Raw genomic sequence first — 20257 nt, 5'->3', positions numbered from 1 at the left:
GGGTCAGGTCACCTGCGGCGCAGGGACATCGCCAAAAAACACCCAACTTGCGACCGCTCCTGCTGCTCTGGGAAAGAAAACGGGATCGACCCTTTTGCTCTGACGGGGCGGGGCGGGGCGAGGCGGGGCGGGGGCAGGACCGGGCAGGACCGGGCCGGAACCGCCCCTGACCGCCCCCGACCGCCCCTCACCGCCCCTCACCGCCCCTGACCGCCCAGGGCGCAGCCGCGGCCCCGCCTCGCGGCGCGTGCGCAGGAGGCGCGGCCCGTCCCGCGCTCGCTGCTGGGCTGCGTCGCTGGTTCCGGGCCGGAGCGGGCCCCGCACCGGTGCGTGAGGGCGGACCCCGGCCCGCACCCCCGGCCGGCCCCGCAGCAGCGCCTGAGGGGCCGCCCCGGGTGTCGCCGGCCGGGGAGAGGGAGCCCCGCGGAGCGGCGGCCTCGGGGGTGGGCAGAGGGAGCCCCGGCTGGGGCGTGCGCCGGAGGGGCAGCACCCCGGGCCGGGCTCGGGTTTGGGTTTCCCGGGGCAGCCTCGGTGTCGCAGTCTTCGGGTGCCAGTGAGGGGTTTGGTGGGGTTGGCTCTGCCAGGGCTCGGCCCGAGAGGCGTCCGCGGCAGGGTGGGCAGCCGGGAGGTGTGGGGATCCAGCAGCAACGAGAAGTATCTTATTTTATTTTACTTTATTTTATTTTATTTTATTTTATTTTATTTTATTTGGTATGTTTGTATATCCCAGGGGCGTGCTGGCGTGGTGGCTGCGGCCCTGGGCACGCTTGAGGGCCTTGCAGGGCTCAGCCTTTTACTCATTCACAGGGCAAGGATGAGTCTCTTCGGATCAACGTCGGGGTTTGGTACCGGAGGTACCAGCATGTTCGGCAGCACGACAGCAGATAACCACAACCCGATGAAAGTACGTGTGTCAGCCCCCTGTGCTGCTGTGTGTGTTCATGTATCCCAGCAAAACCTACTGACTCGTTCTGTAGAAGTAATAAGAGCTCAGTTCACAGTTTTAAAATGTGGCAAATTGTGTTCTGTCTCCTGTCCTTTATAGGATATTGAAGTAACATCTCCACCTGATGACAGCATATCTTGTTTAGCATTTAGTCCGCCAACACTGCCGGGTAATTTCCTCATTGCAGGATCATGGGCAAATGATGTAAGTACTCTCAGATAGGCATGCAGATGAATGAAGTGCCTAAACTGCAAAATGGGATCCTAAAAGCTTGTGCAGGGCACCTGCAAACCTAACTTTTTGAAGAACTGCGAAGTTTATGTCCGGTACCAAGGCACTAAGTTTGACATAGTTGATAAATAATCTGCTTTGGCAGCACAAACCCAAAAAGATTAAATTCTTGATTAAGTTATCATGATAAGTTTTTTTAGTTTGAAGTATGACATCCCAGCTGGCTCAGGCAGGGAGGGAACACAAAAGTGGGCATGTTTTCTAACTGTTGTGTTCTACTAAGCTGAGGGTTAAGGGTTCTGCAGGCAGTGTGGTGAGGAGTTACAGGTTTGCAAGGTTCTCTTGAGGTGGAAATTGAAGTTGCAGGGTTGAGTTTTGCCTCTGCAGGTAAAAGGAGCATAAGCAGAAAAAATAAGGTTCCATCTAACCATACTTTTTGTTGGATAAAGTAAGGCCGGGGTCTTCAAGACAAGTCTTCTTAAGTTCCTGTTAATACATTAAATCTGCACTTGCTTCTCCTGTTACAGGTTCGCTGCTGGGAAGTTCAGGATAACGGACAGACAATTCCAAAGGCTCAGCAGATGCACACAGGGCCTGTACTAGATGCCTGCTGGAGTGATGTATGTTCTTATTTAAAAACAAATGCACATTTTTTACCCAAAGTCTGAGTAAATTGGGGTGTGGTTTGCAGACCGACGAGTGCCACATGTAGCTGCAGCCCATGGCTATTGTGTAGACTTAAATTGCTGTAAATGTGTACTGTGTCCTAATGGGATGGGCTGGCATGGATGTAGGAAGGCTGAAAGTGAGTTTAAAAGTTAGGAATGTATTAAAAGCTAGATAAAAGCCAGCGCCATTTGTTCTTTTATGACATAGTCATAAATAAATTTGACTTTCTGTTTTTTCTTTGTCTTGCAATCCCTGTACATGTTACATTGATGTTACACTGTTACTAGAAGAGAATGAGGCTTTACTGTTTTCCAATAGAGCTGGTTAATCTCTTGGGTTTATTCTTGTTGTTTAGGATGGGAGTAAAGTATTTACTGCTTCCTGTGATAAAACTGCCAAAATGTGGGATCTCAACAGTAATCAAGCAATTCAGATTGCACAAGTAAGTAAAGGGCAAAGTACTATTTTTTTTTCTTTTTCTGTGTTTATTAAAAGCTATCTTTGTAATTTTAATATTTTTGAGATAGTGAAGTGCACCTGAACAGGTGATCAAAGTGATTTAAAAACCCTGTGCACCTGTTTCCTCTGTTTTACTTAAGGGAGCTCTTTCCACTGCTGCAGTCATCTCACTAAGTCACCCTGCTGCATTAGAGGGGAAAAAAATTTTAAGAAGTCACTCAGTTCACAAATACCAGCTTTCTGCTGCAACAATAACAGGAATTACAGTTTACATTCTCAAATTAGAAGTTAACTTCTGTTTGTAGAATATGTAATTATGGTGACTAGTATTAGTTACCAGTTATAATTTAATAAGAGAGTTAGTCTCTAACGATTGCTTTTTGCATGTGTGTTTGTCCTTTCTTTCTTCAGCATGATGCTCCTGTGAAGACTATCCATTGGATTAAAGCACCAAATTACAGCTGTGTGATGACAGGAAGCTGGGATAAAACATTGAAGGTATGATTTTTACCTGAACAAATGGACACAAAGTGTGCTAGTAATCTGTGTATAAAAATATTTATGTGAAATGAAATTATTTTATTAGCTCTAATAATTAATGAATAACCTCACTTCAGAGAGTTGCACTACTTGGTGCCAGTTATATTCTCTCTCCTGTAGTAATTTTAAGTGTATCCTGAGCTCTGAGTGTAAGTTTGTTTATTTCTCTGTTCCCATCAGTTCTGGGATACCCGTTCACCAACACCTATGATGACACTGCAGCTCCCTGAAAGATGTTACTGTGCAGATGTGGTAAGTCAGGATATGTGCTAAACTGGTGCCAGCTGGGTAACTGGGAGCAGTAATAAGTTTTGGGGGTTTCTCTAGGACAGTACTTGAATACCATTAGTGTTTGATCTCTTTGTGGTTGTAGTAGTAGAACACAATCTGATCTTCTTGATCAGGCCCTGGAAAATAGGGATTTTCATCCTACAAAACACACTTAGTGCCCTTTTAACATCACAAAAATCAGCACGAGGACTGACCTACCCTTAGTTCTGGACACGTTTGTAAACCACCACTGCACTTCACACTGGAAGAGCCAGCTGATAATTAAAAGATTTTTGGTGTGTTTAATTTCTCAGTGGCAGGGCAAAACTGGCTTGTGTTTGAAGATAAGTGAATAAATTAACTTTGTTCTTTATCTGCTTCCTGTTTCCCTCCCTCTCTTCCATCCTGTTTTACAACCTTACCCAGGTTCATCCTATGGCAGCTGTGGCCACTGCAGAAAGGGGTTTGATAGTTTATCAGTTAGAGAACCAGCCTTCTGAATTTAGAAGAATAGAGTCTCCTCTTAAACACCAGGTAAATAATAATATTTGTGTTTATACTGATTGTTGACATTCTGGACTTGACATTTTTTTGTAAAAACATGCAGTACTTCAACCCCAAGTTACCTTAGCATGGCAGTCACCTGGTTTGCCATTGATCTGTTGCTGATCTTCAGAAGGATTTAGAAATTTAAACACTGTTGCCCAAATTCTCACCAGGATTTGACCAATCTGTTGACCTTGTTAGTGGTTTTGCTTTACCTTGCTTTGATGTCTGTGATATCAGTTTTGTGTCCCTGTGGAAAATACGTCTCTTTCTCAAACTCCTTTCTATCTTTCTCTAATTCAGCATCGCTGTGTTGCTATTTTCAAAGACAAAGTGAACAAACCAACTGGATTTGCCCTTGGAAGTATTGAAGGGAGAGTAGCTATTCATTATATCAACCCCCCAAATCCGTAAGTATTTAATAAAACATCCTCTCTAATTGCTCAGTAAACAGTGATGAAAGTAAGAAGCCTTTTTTAATAAAAATCTTTATTTCCTTCCCAGTGCAAAAGATAATTTCACTTTTAAATGCCATCGCTCCAATGGAACAAACACATCAGCACCTCAGGACATCTATGCTGTGAGTTTCCAACATGTACCATCTATCATATATACACTGTACACTCCTGATATAAAATTGGCTCTGAATTGTTTGTTCTTCTTGACCTTTTATCTTGTCTAAAGGTATCTTAGACATGTTTGAAGACCTGTCACAGTCATAAGAGGAAAGGCAAATTTTTATACTTCCCATAAAACAAGCACTAGATCTAGTGTTACTAGATCACTGAATCTTCTTGTCAACAAGTGGAGTTGACACTTGTTAATTTTGCAGATATTGAAACAATAGTTGTGTAATGGCATTATGCTTTGAATTACTAGGTACTAGGCAAAAAAGATGGTGCTTTGGTGGCTTTTCTTTGGTTGTTTTTTGGGTATTTTCTCCAAAAATATATCTGAAAATATTTTTAAAAATTAAGAGTTGTATCCAGTAGAAATTTTGTGTGTTTACTCTTGCAGGCTTCAGGACATCTGCTGTGAGTGTTCCTATCACCCGTTGCTGTGTGTGGTTTCTTATATGTTGTTTTGTATGGTTCTGCAGGTCAATGGGATAGCATTCCACCCTGTCCATGGTACTCTGGCCACAGTAGGGTCTGATGGGAGATTCAGCTTTTGGGATAAAGATGCACGGACAAAGCTAAAAACCTCAGAGCAACTGGACCAGCCAATATCTGCTTGTTGTTTCAACCACAATGGCAATATATTTGCTTATGCTTCCAGCTATGATTGGTCAAAGGTAAGAAAGGTTTAGACTCATGTTCATATTTGCAGTTAATAACTAAAACTCTTTTTCTTACGGAGCTTTTGCAGTTCTTTATAAATAGTAGCTGAGTCTGATTACTAAGAAAACTTAGAATGGCCATTTTGGCCACCTGATGAAGTTTAACACTGAAGCTGTGAATTTGTGGTGCTTCATCTTCAGCTGGACAAGATTGCCAAACAATGCTGGTTTGCAAATGTGGATGAGCAAACTGTAAATTCCCTGATTCAGAGGCTGCTGTGGTTTCTCACACACGTTGTGCCTTGGGCAGAGTCGCAGAGCAGTGTGGCACCCTAACAGCTTCCCACAGAGCTTGTGAAATGCACATCTCTGCTGCCTGTGCAGGAAAAAAAGCTGTGACTGACTATAAGCACCCCCAGTGTTTGAATGCCCTGTATTACATTTTCACTGCCACTCAGTGAGGCTTTTTGATGGTGCTTATTTATGTATTTGTCTTCCAGACTTAACAATACAGATGCAGCAGAACCACAGCAAACCTTAATCTGTGGAAAATCAATACTTCCTAATAGTTTAAGAAGAGAGGGTCAGCAAGCTTGAAATGTAACTAATTTTCATGGTGCTTGGAGGATAATGTTCCTTGTGGTTTAGAGTGAAATGAATGCAGAAATCACATAGATTAACTTGACTGCCTGTCATAAAGAGCACAATTTTAATTCACTGCATTGTATTCAGTCCTCTGCCCACATTAAAATATTTGTTGGTGCCAGAGCAGATGAATTCTTCAGTTCTGATGCTTGGGTAGACTGCAGTGGTATCTTTCAGATCTGTAAACCAGTATTAAGTAGTAAAATCAGTAGGTGCTAAGTACTAAGTAAGTTCCTTCTCAGAACCATTTCTTGTCCATAGCGTTGGTAATTTCCAACTTGCATGTTGGGCTTCAGTAGCTTTATTAGTGTTTACTCTCCCTGATTTGGATATTTGGGTATTAATTTGGTAATGTGTATGCAAATTATATGATCATGCAAAACAGTACATTTGCATATGCAGTTGGGGAGCAGAAAGCTTTGCAGTTGCCTGTAGAACTTGGGCTTCACTTTGAAAAAATGTGATCTTACATCATTTAAAAGATAGAAAATATAAAGTGAAGCTGGGTGGCCATTAAAGGTTTAGTTTCTTCTCTGCTTAAAATGACACTTAAATTATATTGAGTCCTTAGGCTGCATCTGTAAAGTAGAACCTAGAGATATGTGGTTATTTTTTTTTTTTACTAAAAGTATTTTATACTTTAAAAATAGATAAAAGTCTCTTAAATTTTACTTTATGTATAGTTCTTGTAATTGCTTGTTAAAGTAAGCTGTTTCTAATCCACCAGTGTGGTCCAATATCTGGTCTTAGATGCTTTAAATCTTAATAAACCAAACCAATGGAATATTTATATTCTTACATTTTAAGTAATGCTGATATTTCTTATTTGAAGAGATTAAATGTAGATTATTTTTGTCTTTAGGGTCATGAATTCTATAATCCACAAAAGAAAAACTACATTTTTCTGCGAAATGCGGCAGAGGAGCTGAAGCCCAGGAATAAGAAGTAGTGAGTCTGACTTGAGCTCCTCTGCTTGTTCTGCTCTTCTGCCATTTGTGCCCTGTTGCACCATGGTTTATTCAAGTTTGGATCACAAACTTTTAGCAGGAACTGTAAAAATTATACTAAATGTATTCTGACTTGCTGGAGAACATTTTCCAAATTAGATACTCTGATGTGTATAAGAAAGAGAGGCTCGTATTGACATGACTTAACCACTCTCTGTTCCACAGCAATAATGAAATTGCAGCAAAAGCAACATCTGGGGTAGATATTCCTGCTTTGAAGTGCAACCATTTGTATCTATGGATTTATTTTGTTAGTACTACATTAAAATATGTTAATGATAATAGTTCTGGAGAAGTTGTATAAATACTGTATTTTTTGTAAGTACTTGGAGAATCACCAGTAATTCTTCTCAAAGGAGGCTTGTTTTTGTTATTAATAATTCAGGGTTCTTTCATTGCTTTCTGGTTTTTGAAATGGAAGCATTGTCTGCTGTATGCCAGGAAGAAATGCCTTGCAAAGAGTTTTCCCTTCTTTTGTAGATGACTAGGAAGGTGTGTAAGGGGCCAACAGCAGTGACAGAAACTCAAGACAGAAGATGGGCCCAGTGCAAACTTTAGATTTTTTGACACTCCTGCAGTGGACATGACTTTGGAGCAAACTGCTTTTTCTAATTCAAAGGAGAAGTTGCAATGGTGCCAAGTGGTGAAATAGCTCAGTGACACAGAGTTCAGGAACATGAGCAAACCTTTAAAGGTTTTATTCATGACCAAACCAATGTGTGCAAAATCCCTTTGACCTAAACTGCTTTGAGGCTGACACCTTTTAGATTTAAAAGTTGAGTTTTTTACATCTCTCTTAACATGGTTTTGTCCTGTAACAGGGTGTTCACAACTGAAAAAAATACTCATTTTTGTATTGACTAGAAAGTAGTGCTGGGGATCTTCATCCCGATCAAAAATGCTGTGAAACAAAACGAGTGGGTCTCTTTCTGACTTGAATCTACCACTGTTTACTTTTAACTAGCCAGTTGTATACATGCCAAAGTTTTCTTTTTGGAAGTGAATGCTTATTATTCCTGTCTAACTATTGTTTGTTTGATAATGACTGAATAAAAAGGCGATGGGGGGAGCATGTGTAGAAGTACATGTCATATTGTACAAATTCTCTGTAAAACTGTTATGGTTTAATGCTGATGGTTATGGATTCATGCTACATTTCAAATAAAGTTTTTACTAAATGCTTTTTTATATTCAAAAGTTCTGTTATAATAATGTGAGCAAGGTAATGTGCTTCACTTTTAAAAGTCCTTTTACTGTAATTCAGAGACATTTAATGAAAGTCCTTTTCCTCCAGCTGCTTTAGCTGGGAATCCAATGCATTTTCCAACTGCTGTTTCACTATGAATTATTCCTGTGGGTTTGTCTCAAAGAATTGGGAGAACTGGTGTGAAAAACCTTTTGTTTTGTGAGACTGAATCCAGTTCGTTGCTATTTCAGCAGCCAAATACCTGACAGCGTGAGTACAAATGAATCATGGACTCTTCAAACTCTCTGCAGCCACTGTCTTTTCACTCCAGACTCTTCCCTGTATTCATCAGTTTTTTGCTGGATGGGTATTTCTTGTTGGTATGGAGGAAAGTCCTTGAAATGCACCCAACTCTCCTTGTTGAGGGATGATCTTTTTCTGTTTTATTTCTCAAGATAGTTTTTTTTTCCTGCTAACTCTATGTTTTACATAGTTTGAGATTTCATGTTCATGTGCTATTTGTTTTCTTTAAGGTAGGAAACAGTTCCCAGCTCTTACATTGGTAGCTGGTCATTTGCTCAAACATCTCTTTGGTTTCTGTTGACTTTTTTCCCCTAAGGTTGTGATTGTTACGCAGCAATCTTTGGTTGGTAGCACATTTTTCCAGGCTTCCCAGTCAACTGAATGCCACCAAGCAACTGCAGGCTCAAGCTGAAGTATATGTGATCACTGATGTGTGCAGAACTCCCACTGGTGTAAACAGGGAGGAATGGAATGTGTCATTGTTTCTTGCTTTAATAAATCTCGTTTTGTTTAAATGCTTAACAATGTGAATGAGAGAAAATAGGTGAGTTCAGCAGGTACATTTCTCTGGGATCCCATGGAGTTGCACCTACTTGAGTGGACACTGAGGCCAGCACTGGTGAGTTGTTTCATAACACACTGTGTTAATATGTTGAGTACTTACTCTGCTGGACTCAATTTCTTTGTCAGTGAGGCTTCAGAATTATTTAGTCATCACTTGCTACTTGTTCAGACTAATTTTAGAAGAACATAGTTTCCATTATGTTGCTGTGCCCATTAGATGTGTTCAGCTGGGAGGAGAGTCAGGCTTTGAACTGAATTGTTTTCCATTACCCAAGTTAAGAGAACACATTGGCAATTTACTCTTCTCTGGAACTATTGTGAGGTTCTGTTGTAAAGTACACACAGCTGTATCCCTTCAAGCATCAAAAATAAGTGAGAGTTTATTCACACCCTTTAAAGTGTTAGTGCATTTCTGGAGATGTATTAACTTGCTATTCTATGGCAGTAACCTTGTCCAAAAAAACTGAAGAATGTAAGGCTCTAATGTACCCAAAGCTAACCATAGGAATGCTTGATTTATAAAATAACTTCTTTAGTTTTCAGAAAGTTTGCTGTCAGTGTGTTTTATTGCAGGAAAATAATCTTTGGCATAAAGAGCAGCCCGGTTAAACCCTCAAAATTGGAACATTTTACAACATTTTCAGATGAGTTTCCTGCTGCTGCTCTCACGTGTCAGTGGTTTTGCACATTGGTTTAATGAAATGTATTTCAGAAAACGAAATAATTGGCAAAGGTTGTCTGCTAAAGCCTTTCACAGATGAAACAAGACATGTTTGCACAATGGCAGGCAGGCAGAATATTGATTTACCTACCATCTGTCACAGGAAATGCAATCCTGAATTAGTGAGTACTCCAGCTCAGCTCCTAGGCCAAGAAAACTGATCATTGAGTTGTTCTCCAGCGAGGTGTGGATTTGACATCGAGCTGGGATTAGGTGTAGGTGGGATATTTCAATTAAACTGTCGCTTAGGCCTGGCTCAATTTAATGATGAAGAAGTGCTGTTTGCAGATGAGGTGTCTGGGCAGCTGCCCACGATGAGGAATTGTGTCAAATCACTATCATGATGTTTTTCACTTTGAAATTATAGAAACCCCTGATTTCTAATTTGTTTGCTTTTTGCAGAGATTAACCTGGGAAAAATGAAATGGCTGTTAATTTTTAAGTCTTCAGATTGGCTACGTGTCATTTGCAGTCATTTGGGTAAGACTGACTTAATTTCAAAAATCTTTGATGCACCGTGTAGAGCATTTCCCCAGGGTTGTTCAGCTTTACCAGCCAGGTGATGATCATCACCTGGAGCTGCAGCACACAATAATGACTGGAACAAATTCAGAGCAGGAACAATTCCCCAGTAAGTTTCTCTCCCCCGGCAGTTGCAGGATGCACAGAATGCTGCAGTTTGAAGCCGTTGCTGTAACTCTGCTGTGGTGCCAGGCGAGGGCAGTGCTGATGGCTCCTGAGCAGAGCTTTCCCTGCAGCTGGGGCCGCGGGAGTTCTGCACGGAGCTGGAGTGCTGTAGCACGTCTGCTGGAATACGGGGTACAGTTATTTGCAAGTTATCCCAAAATACTCAGAGAACAGAAGAAGATAGAAATAATTTTTAATTCTGAGTTTTTCAGGAGTGTACCTAGTATCCATAAACATAAACCAAGGTTTAGAACAAACTCTGAGATGTTCCTTTAGCTCCTCAGAGAGACATCTGACCAAGCAGGTCATGTATTCTCTCACTGTCCAGGCCCTGAAGGTGCACTGGACCACGTCAACCAAACATATTTCTTCTTCCCTTCGCTGCTGGCCTCAAGATTCCTGGGCTTCAGGCTGAAACCTTGCTAGCCTTGAAGGTGCCAGGCTCCCAGCCAGCCCGGTGCTGCTGATGAGCCCATCACCGACAGGGAAGTGTAACAGCACCCAGGGCTCTGTCTATAAAATTATAGTTAGAAATCCTCAGTGGAGAACAGGGACCCAAACTGCTGCTGGACAGTGACCTGTGACCTCTCATGGCCACAGATGCCTCCACTGTCCTCAGCTTCCTCAGGACTCAGTGACTCATTGTGTGACATGTTTCCAAGTCTGTATTATGATTGTTACATTGATACACTAAACCATGTATTAAGATCCTCAGACCTGCAGAGGGTCCAGGCTATAAGAAATTATGTTATAAATTCTGTATTATGCTACTTATAAATTGTACCATATTGTTGCTACTTGTAGAAATCCTGTGCCATACTAATCATAAATTCTGTGCTATGCTAATGAGAATATCCTGCTGAGAAAACCTTGATTGTAACTACAATTTAGTGCTCTTTAGTCTGCCAAAGACCCCTAAAAGAATCCATCTGTCCCCTTAGTGTCAGGTGTGACAGATGTAATTCATAAGAAAAAAGCCCAGTAATATCTGCACTGACAGAATGTTGTCTTTGCACACCTCGGGCTGTGAGCTGGAGTTGGTAGAACTGTATTTCATCCTGCAGCTGGTGTTCAAACAGCTGGAAGCCATCTATTTGTATTTCCAGGTAAGCTTAGGTTTATAAACAGCAGTGCAAGGCCCATCCTGCTCTCAGCAACAGCACAGCCATCCCATAAGTGGAAACTGCTGCTGTTCTTCCCTTGCCAGCTCAGAATAAACGGAGCAGCGCTGGCTGGCTGTGGTGCTGTCAGCAGACGTGCTGGGACTGCCGTTGTGCAGTGTGTTCTGTGTGCACATGGAGCAGCCTGTGATCCCAAGAATTTGCAGCAGGGAACAAGCCCCTGAGAGCAGAGCCTCTAGAGTGGCACACTGGGACATCAGCTACAAGCAGTGTGAGCTGAGAGGGGCAGTGACTGCACAGCCCCAGGTAGGTCTCACTTGATGCAGAATGAGGGGAGTGGGGCTGGTACCTGTGCCAGTTTGATCTCACTCCTTCCTCAGATGCAAAGCAAACTTCCAGGTGCTTGCACCATTTACCTGCTTCTGAAATGGGGATGGTGCTACATTTGGTAAAAGTAATTCGCATTTTTAGGACTTGGTTGTAAGGTAATGTGAGTCTGAGGCAGCACCACAAAGGGGACTATGTGCCTTGGGAACACTTGTGCATGGACAGAGCAATTCCAAATGTTTGTGTTGCATCAGTTCTGCAAAATGCTTTTTGTTACAGTGCCTAAGAGATACAATACCTGTCAACATTAGCTTTGTAAAGAGAGGCCGTTTTTTTCTGTTGACTAATTATCCAGTGAATACATTCAGTTTCAAGGGACACTTCAATAATTTAGCAGGCGTGTGCCAGGTAATATAGGAGCTTTTGTCTTACTGGTGGCACAGATCTTGAATCGAGTGTAACCCAATCCCCGGCTTTATGTATTCAAGGAAGTGTTTGGTATAGCTCCTGTATCAAGTGCCACTGAAAAGCAGGCCTAGATAAGAGATTAAGGTAATGCTCTTCCCTGGGCACAGGGAAGGTTTACCCTTTGCTGCCCAGGGTGTCTTGTGCAGGCAGTAACTGCTTTATACTTGTGAGGTGTGGATATGCTGAGATCCAACAACGAGTTTGTTGTAGGAACAGAAAAATGCTGGAAACTGCATGTTAAATACCCAGGTCAGCTAAGCCTCTCCTTCTTGGGGGTGTATTAACAAATGCTTTGTAGTTTGATGGGGAATGCTTTCTGTCATTGATGTTTCTCAAATGCAGATCGTCAGTTTGCTGGACAAGGAGAGGGATAATGTTCAGTTCCTGGGAACACTATGAAATAAAACTCAAGTAATGGATTTTCTTCAACCCTTCTCAAGGTACTTCCTCACAGTTGTGTCATCTCCCAGAAAGGTGTAAGCTCAAATGTCCTTCTCTGACCCACTGCCAGCTGGTTCAATCACCTTCCTTTCCTTGCCTATAAAATGCAGCTCACTACTGATGTACAGCAAAGGGAGACTAATTTTGTTTAGAATATGCCATGATTATTGCACTCGGTAAAGGGCAGAGATAATGCAGCAGCTCAAACTATTCTCAAATGACTAAACTGGAGTTCAAATATAATCTTTACAACCTTTTTTTCTTTGGAAGGACAGCTGTCTGCCATGCTCCTGCTATAACAGTGGGATTTATATGGAGTCAGGTATCACTTACTGACAGGTAATTGCTTTCTCCAGATACCTGACTCTTTTCCTTGGAGGTCTGCTTTTCGTAAGTAATGCTCATTCTTGGTCTGTAGCAGCAGGGTTGCAGACAGCAGTTGGTTGTTTAGGCATTAATGTTTAATTTATGGAACAGTATCTATATAATTGTAAAGAAGAACATCCACATTTGTGGAACATTGTCAGACTTCAAACATGAGTGTGTAGCATTTCAGAAACACTTTCACTGGGCTGAAACAGCTTTTCAAAAAACCACAGAAAGATGGCAAATGTCTATTTAAAGAGAACAGCTTAGCAAAACCTTTTTCATTGAACCCTTCTAGCTTTTGTTCAGCCACTGGCTGCATGATGCAGTGGGAGTCATTCTGCAATGCTGACCTGTGTCTGTCACAATGGTTGAGGTCATCCAGTTCATCATCTGAGCACCTTTCTTTAGTGGTCCTGCAAACAGCATTAGGGAGATGAGAGAGAGGATGATTAAACTCTCCAAACAATTCTGAATGTGGCTTGGCCCAGGGTAACATTCCCCACTAGTGACCTACGTGCTACCACCTCACTCTTAGCAGGCCTCCTTATGGATGGTGCTGTCACAGCCAAAATTCTGGTAAGGAAACAGAAGAGTGGATTTTTGTCCTTGTAGGCTGATGAAAATGTCCTTTGAGGTAGGACTGGCCCTGGCACCCCCAGGCTGGCAAAAGGAAAACCATACTCCAAGAAGCAGAATGGGTTTCCTGATTTAGTACTGATCCCTACACTTCATGCACGAGCTTGACTTCAAAATACAGCTCAGCTGATCTTCCAGTCTTTGTGTCCTCCTGAGAATGCATGAAAAACATGCCCTCTTTGTTGTCTTGCACCTTCCTCTGTGTGCTTACCCACTAGCTAAAGGCACGATGGGCACTAACTGGGCCGTGTGATTTAGCAGGAAGTGACCTGCCTTTGTTTCACTTGTTGTGTTCAGCTGATGTCATTGTCCTGTTGCACTGTTGGGGACATTGTTGCTGGGACTGCCTGTTGAACTCTTGATGGCTTTTCCTCATCAGCAGGGACTGCTCCAGCTGATTGGATGAGGACTGTCAGGAACCAGATGGCATTGCCCAAGTGAGCTTTGACCCTTCCAGTCAGTGATGGTGCTGCCCTGCTGTGGCACCATAGTAACTGATTTTTTTTGTAAAAGGCCCATTTTGGACTTTTTGAGATCATGCAGAAGCTGGAATCATCCTGCCCACATTTCAGAGCAGGTAACTGTGTTTCTCTTTCTAAACACCTTTCCAGGCTCCATGGATAAAGCTTCTGTATCCAATGCTGATATGTTGGTTTGTTATCTTGACCTTCCAATTGTGTTTATATCCTGTTCAGAGCCACTGCAACAAATCTTTGCTGCCTGGTGTTTAAATAGAGTAGACATGGTAACTAGCAGGCTCTAAGAGTTTCAAACAAAACCTTTAACAAAGGTTTATTACCATGCCAATATTTTTTCTTTTTGTGTATGATCTTCTGCACTTGGCCAGGTTCATTGTGGGCATTAAATAGCTTCTAAAAGTATCACAACTGGAAAATTGATATCAGAGTAGATGGATTATTTATCTCATTGGATGTGATGTGACAAAGAGTCTGTATTAGTGAGGACTAAAATACAGCAACCTGGAGAAAAGGACCACCAGGTTAAGGAGGTGATCCATGGGTGTGCCCATGGGCAGTGGGATAGAAACGGGGTCTGCCCCAATGCTATGGATGTGTTCCAGCTCTGGAGTCAGTTGCCTTTTGCTGTTAAGAATGTCTGTTGTGTCCATACAGCTGTGCTCTACATCCCAGAGCTGGGACATCTTGTTTAACGTTCTTCTTAATAGTCGGTGTCCTGACTATTCCCTGGTTGGAGTGGGTGGACAGTTCCTGCTCGGTTTGTGCTACCAGTGTCACGTGCATTCCCATGAAAAGGTCATGAGATGTGGCCCTGGCAGCTTTGGCAGAGATTGTTAGAAGCCTTCTGGCATTTTCTTTTTTTAAATCAGAAAATACCACTTAGTTTTAACCTAACAACGCCACAAAAAATTTGGAAAAAAATTGAAATTATTAATGCTGTTTCAAAAGACCTTACATTTTCTGCTTTCTTCCTTTAGAGAATATTAAATGATTTCTTGCTCATTTTAAAATGTAGTTTTATGGTTTTCAGACTTCAAAAGTATGAGGTTACAATTAATATTTTCCCAAAGTACAACATAAAATTGAAACAGCCAAAATATTTGTTTAACTATTTTGAGATGTAGTTTGCATGTTTGACTCAAATGGAATGTTTTTTTCTAAAAAACTTTTTGAGAGAAGAAAGCCCTTCTGATAATTAAATCCTATCTTGAGAGAGATGGGACAATATTTCCATTAAAGAGAGACAGATTTTCTGTGCAGGAATTCAGGAAAGGAGTAGTATCTTTATTGGAGGTTGTGTTTAGCAGGTGATGACAAGTGGTTTTATCTCCTTATCTTCCTCTCCCTTCTCCCTGTGTCCTGCCTTTCAGATGTGGGGACACCTGAGCCAATTCCTGAAGAGACTCTTCCTCCATGAAATCTCCAAAGGCAAACCTGAAGAAATGGGCAGTATTTTGGCCTACATATTTAATGTTCTGCTGACATCACCTAATGCTGCCATAGCAGAAGAATGCTTGCTGCATCTCTCTTTATCTTTATTTACAGCTTTTTTATTTTTTATTTATCTTTATTTACATATTTATCTTTATTTACAGCTCCTGTTCCCCAGTGCTTACTGCCAATGGAGGAGTTCTGGTAGAAAATCTGGAGAGAAACTTCTGTCCCAGAAACCAACATGAGTTGTTTGCTTTGTCTTGTTCCTTTTCTTTTTCTAACCCTTTATCATCCCTTTCCTGCCTTTTATGAAGTAAAGAAGAAACTAAGATCAGCTAGTGAAGGGTTTCCTGGATTCACTGCATAATTTAGTTGCAATATGAACATCTGCACTTTTCATTAGTCATTCACTAAGAGGTCAAAGAGAGATCATCCCCAAGGTCACAGGAAAGGCAAGGGTTAGCATTGCTCTAGGCCAAGACATTACAATACTGATGATGACAAAGCTATTTGGCAGAGATGCCAACAATGCCAGAAAACAAGCCACCATCCTAATCAAGGGCAGTATTTTGATTGCTCAGAAAGCCAGCCCAGCTCCCTGCTGTCAGACTGTGACAATCCCCAGCTGGCAGGCCCGGGCTGATCGGCTGAGTCCCCAGCCCAGTGTCATTCCAGCTCCCCAGAGTGCTTTGCCAACGCTGCAGAGAGTCTGTACACACACACAGCTCCCAGGAGCTGTACCTGGATAAACAGAGAATCTGAGATGGTGGTGGAGAAATTCCCCAAGGGCGGAGTTACCAGCACCAAGAAATGTAGGTTTGACCACGCAGGGTGGCTCCAGCACATCTTCACCAGCAGTCCAATGAAGCACCTTTCCTTGCTGGCCTAGTCCTTCCTGGTCCCAAACAGGTGGTTCATCCTTCCCCTGACACACATGACTGGCACAAGGGCATGTGGAAGGAAAAGTGCCAAGCTGTGCTCTGAGAAACTCCTGGGAAACGGTGATGGTGGCACAAAGAGCAAAGCACAACATTCCTGAATACAGACATTCTCCCTGCTGGCAGTTGCAGAGGTATGAGCAATGTGATGGCACAGCCTCTTAGTTTCCTTGGCCATATTATGCCTTTATTTTCATCTAGACTTATATCCAAGGCTTGCAGTGCACTTCCTGTGGCAAGATCCTCCAAGCAGTTATGACCACTGCAATTTCTCCCCAAGCCTCTTCTTTTTCAGGAATCTTGTTTGCAGTTACCATGATTCTGTTTGTCCTTTGCCATGGCACAGATATGCAATTTTCATTTTGTGAAGGGACATCGAGTGGGAGGGCAGGAAAGTTTGGGGAAGTAGAATTAGATTTTTGATGACATTTCCTTTAGCCACACTCTCTAACACATGCTTGTGGTCCAGCAGAATTGAGTCAGGTGTCCCATTTGTAGTTCTCAGTCCCAGATTTACCAATGTCCATATCCATGTTGTTTTAATGCAGGTTACTTGCACATTAAACCAGATCACTCTGTGCCCAGTAGAGCTGATGGTCTGCTTGTGTGTAACCAGTGTAGCAGCAAAAGGAAACAGGGCTCACTCAGCATCCCCAGTTCTGGAATATTCAGAAGAGGAAATAGTCCTATTGGACGATTCCTACAGAAACCAAAGCCAAAAAGCAGCCCTGACTGGGAACATCCTCTGCTCAACTATTTTGTTACAAGTGGCCCAAAGAAGGATGATTTTAATTTTTTAATTCTTGTTGCAGCAGCAGCTCTGGGTTAAGCAATGGTTATGGTGTGCTCAGGGCACCAAACCAGAAAATCTGAGACAGAGGGCCCAGATGCAGAATTTCCTGCTAGAACCTAAACCAAATGCCACTAAATGCAGCTCCCCTCAAGATCTCCCTGTTCACAGCCTCGCTGGTGGCCAGCATCCAGACTGAGCATTAGTAAAACTAACAAAGCAAACAGTTCCCACAGTAAGTCCCTTGCTCTCCAGTTAACTTATTTAACTGTGGAGCTTCTAAGGGGTATGTTTCATCTGCTGTTGTTGCAATAAGCGGGTATCCATGGCAAAACCCAAGGGCACTGCCCTACAGCAATGAAGTCTTGGCTAAGCAGCAGCAGGAACTCAAAGAGGTCAGAGCTCCACAGTAGCCCTGCTCCATTTAAAAAATAAAGCCCATCAGTTTGCTAAGAAATGAGGCAGTTTCTTCAATGGCTTGTAGGTCAGACCTGAGATGTCTCAACTCTGTCCTGTTCTTGTGCTCCCAAAGGTAGAACTTCCTGCCATAATTTGTTTTTTATCCAGGGGACCATTTCTACGTGGCTCTGTACCTGGACAGTCTTGCAGTGCCACCTTCTCTAGGATTTTCAGTGGAATCCAGGACACTTGGTTTGGTGATTGCAGCTGCTCCATTCCACCTCTTGGATAATGTGGCTGAAGTCCACCAGAAGGAGCCTTTGTGTATCAGTTTTGCATGAGCCTCAAGGGATATATTAACATGTAAGTAAAAACCCCAGTGAGTCCTCTTAACTGTGTTGAATTATCATAAAATTAATCTTCCCAATCTGAATGAGAATAGGATGCTCTGGATTTGCAATACAAATCCTATACATTAAGGATATGGATAGTTGTACACCCGCTGCAAAAGATGACTTTTCTCCCAGCTTCCTCACTGATGGACCAGTGTAGTTTTATTCCTTAATAACTACAAAGGAATAAATGCACCCCTACAGTAGCACAGATCTGTGTTCCCCTTCTTGCTTAGAGTTTTCTCTCAGATTTGTGCTAAGCAATGTCCTGCCTTCCCCAAGGCAGCTTCATACTTTGAGATATGCCTGTCTTTGCAGGAGCTGTCTTTGACCAGAGAAAGTTGAAATACATTCTTCTCAGGTACTCCTATAGTTGCAGTAAAAGCACAGGGAGGTGTCAGCAAACTGGCTCTGCCAAGCTCCTGCAGCTTTGATTTGATGGCTGGATTTTACCTGAAGGTGTTTTGAGGAGGATGAGTGCTTTTCACAAGAACGAGGAGGAAAAAATAAAAGCAAATTAATTAACTTCCATAAAGTTATCCTTACTCACTTTCTCTTCCCTTTCCTGCTGTTTTTGTGGTAACAGCTCATTACAGCCTGTGTGTGCAATAGCTGCACCATGAGACAGGAGATTTCATTTCCCGTCCTGCTTTCCAGGATGTGGCAGAACCGAGGCCGCCTCCCCCGCCACACCAGCGGTACTGGGGGGTTTGTGGTGTTCACCAAGCACAGGTTTAGCCTCAACGCCTTTCTTGTTCTGTTCTGCCTGTAGGAGAACTCCTGTTCCTGCCTCGAGGGAAGAAAAGGAGCTGGGATTTCTCCTTTGAGAGATGTGGGGCTCGTGTTTGAAGAAGAAGAAAAAATCCTGCGCTGATTTTCCCCCCCAACCAGCATAAGCATCGAGAACAGAGATGCTGCTGGTCTCTTTGGAGAACTTTGCCAGCCCTGCCTGCCCTGCAGAGGAGCCAGAGTCTGGTTGGATGATTTGAATCTTTGCCATCATTTGGAGCAGAATGAAGCTCTGTAAAAGGACAGTGACTGAATGCCAACTGGGCTGTCATTAGCTCGGGCGGCCCAGGAAGCAGCTGATGTGCAGTTTGTGGTAGAAGTCATGCAGACAGAAGGGGTGACTCGGGGGTGGAGAGGCCCCAGCCCCTGGCTGGAGTCTGACCCCAAAGGTGTATTCCAGGCTTTCTGTTGGGACGGAGAAGGGACAGCTGGTGGCTGCACAAAACACAAAGGCTCCCTGGACCATCCATTTGCAGAGGCTGTCAATTTTGCAGTGATGTTGGGTGCTGCTGGCCCAGCTCCATTCTTTCTTCCACAGTAATCAAAGGAAATGTGCCTTAGTCTTGAAGTCCGGTGCTTCAGGACTGAAAAACGTAATGGCTTTCCTTGGCTTTTTTTCCCCCCTCTTTCTTTTATGAAGCATAGGGTGTTTAGAACTATGGAAGCGGTGCAAGAAAAATATTAATGAATAACTATGGAGTGCAGACATTAATGCATTCCTTTCTCTTGAAATAACTGGCTTTTCTCTGTGGGGTCCGTAAGAGAAAAAATGTCTGCAGAATCTGAACCTGCTGTATAGAAGCCAAAGTGGATGGTGATTTAGAACTTCACTGGCTTTTTTTTTCTAAAATCTATCTCTGCATTTATCATGTTGCAAAAAATCTCTTTCTCTGAGAAATGATAAACCTAAGGTACAGGGGCTGTTCTTGAGATTCTGGGTGATGGAAACTATGAACAAATAATGATTTTTGGGATCCTCTCCTACATCTCAAACTCCAACTGATAGTGGAGAGGAGGAATTAGAGCATTGCAAGCATCCCACCATCAGAGCTCCCCAGTGGTGGGTTCTGAAGTACCAAGAAGCTTTCCAGCTTTTGTTTTCCTGCAGTTATGGACCAAGGGGTACATGCAGTAAATATGGGGCTGTGATGCAGTAACGATTGTCCCAGGTTTGAACAGGCCAGGGCTGAAACCTGCAGGTCAGGTCAAAGGCAGTGGCACTTCACAGCCTTGTACTTCACAGCAGGAGCTGCCCGTCCTTTGATGGAACAAAACGCAAAAGGAGGACGGTGGAGAACCCCAGTGCTGACTACCAGTGGAAATGGGAATGGTGCATTCCTGTCCCCAGAGACAGACTGCACAGGTACATGTCCAGGTGCCCAGTCGAGAAGCAGGAGGTTTAAGAACCTGCTTGAGAAAGATAGCTCTGAACCTTTGTTCACTCCTTGACCCCCTCCCCGGCTGTTCCTCCTCAGCGATTCGGTTCAACACCGCCCCTTCCTCCTGCCCGGGCTTCAACCGCGCCTTTGCCACCCTGCGTGCCACAAAGGCTGCCGGCCGCGGGATGGCTTTGTCCCCGTGCCCGAACCTGCCAGGAACCAAGCCCTCGCCGTTGCGATGG

General features: G+C 43.1%; 1 protein-coding gene and 1 long non-coding RNA gene across 4 annotated transcripts; both read left to right on the top strand.

Moving 5' to 3' along the window:
* Window positions 1–227: 227 nt before the first annotated feature.
* Window positions 228–7774, top strand: RAE1 (ribonucleic acid export 1). 2 transcript variants are annotated; one of them, XM_069034212.1, is made up of 12 exons: window positions 228–326; window positions 808–904; window positions 1046–1150; window positions 1705–1797; window positions 2202–2288; window positions 2717–2803; window positions 3026–3097; window positions 3542–3649; window positions 3965–4071; window positions 4166–4241; window positions 4761–4955; window positions 6448–7774. In XM_069034212.1, exons 2-12 carry the CDS (start codon window positions 815–817, stop codon window positions 6532–6534), a joined length of 1107 nt encoding a protein of 368 aa, XP_068890313.1. In that variant the 5' UTR covers window positions 228–326; window positions 808–814; the 3' UTR covers window positions 6535–7774. The 2 variants fall into 2 exon arrangements, with proteins under 2 accessions (XP_068890313.1, XP_068890314.1); XM_069034213.1 differs by lacking the exon at window positions 228–326 and adding an exon at window positions 365–443.
* Window positions 7775–11400: 3626 nt separating this feature from the next.
* Window positions 11401–19490, top strand: LOC138121066 (uncharacterized). Of its 2 annotated transcripts, none has more exons than XR_011156068.1 (7): window positions 11401–11480; window positions 12312–12409; window positions 13795–13852; window positions 13929–13992; window positions 15490–16400; window positions 17624–17818; window positions 18620–19490. It is a non-coding gene; the product is annotated as an uncharacterized lncRNA (long non-coding RNA). The 2 variants fall into 2 exon arrangements; XR_011156067.1 differs by having other exon boundaries at window positions 15265–16400.
* Window positions 19491–20257: the final 767 nt, after the last annotated feature.

The sequence above is a fragment of the Aphelocoma coerulescens genome, chromosome 20, assembly GCF_041296385.1.
Source record: "Aphelocoma coerulescens isolate FSJ_1873_10779 chromosome 20, UR_Acoe_1.0, whole genome shotgun sequence".
Classification (NCBI taxonomy): domain Eukaryota; kingdom Metazoa; phylum Chordata; class Aves; order Passeriformes; family Corvidae; genus Aphelocoma; species Aphelocoma coerulescens.
Note: the sequence above shows the minus strand (reverse complement) of the source record. Positions and strands in the feature narration are given on the sequence as shown.

Excerpts from the sequence above, each read along its gene's own strand:
- RAE1 (XM_069034212.1), top strand. The coding sequence starts at position 815 with ATGAGTCTCTTCGGATCAACGTCGGGGTTTGGTACCGGAGGTACCAGC. Across the intron at positions 1,151-1,704 it reads CAGGATCATGGGCAAATGAT|GTTCGCTGCTGGGAAGTTCA; the intron begins GTAAGTACTCTC and ends CTCCTGTTACAG. Across the intron at positions 2,289-2,716 it reads AAGCAATTCAGATTGCACAA|CATGATGCTCCTGTGAAGAC; the intron begins GTAAGTAAAGGG and ends TTCTTTCTTCAG.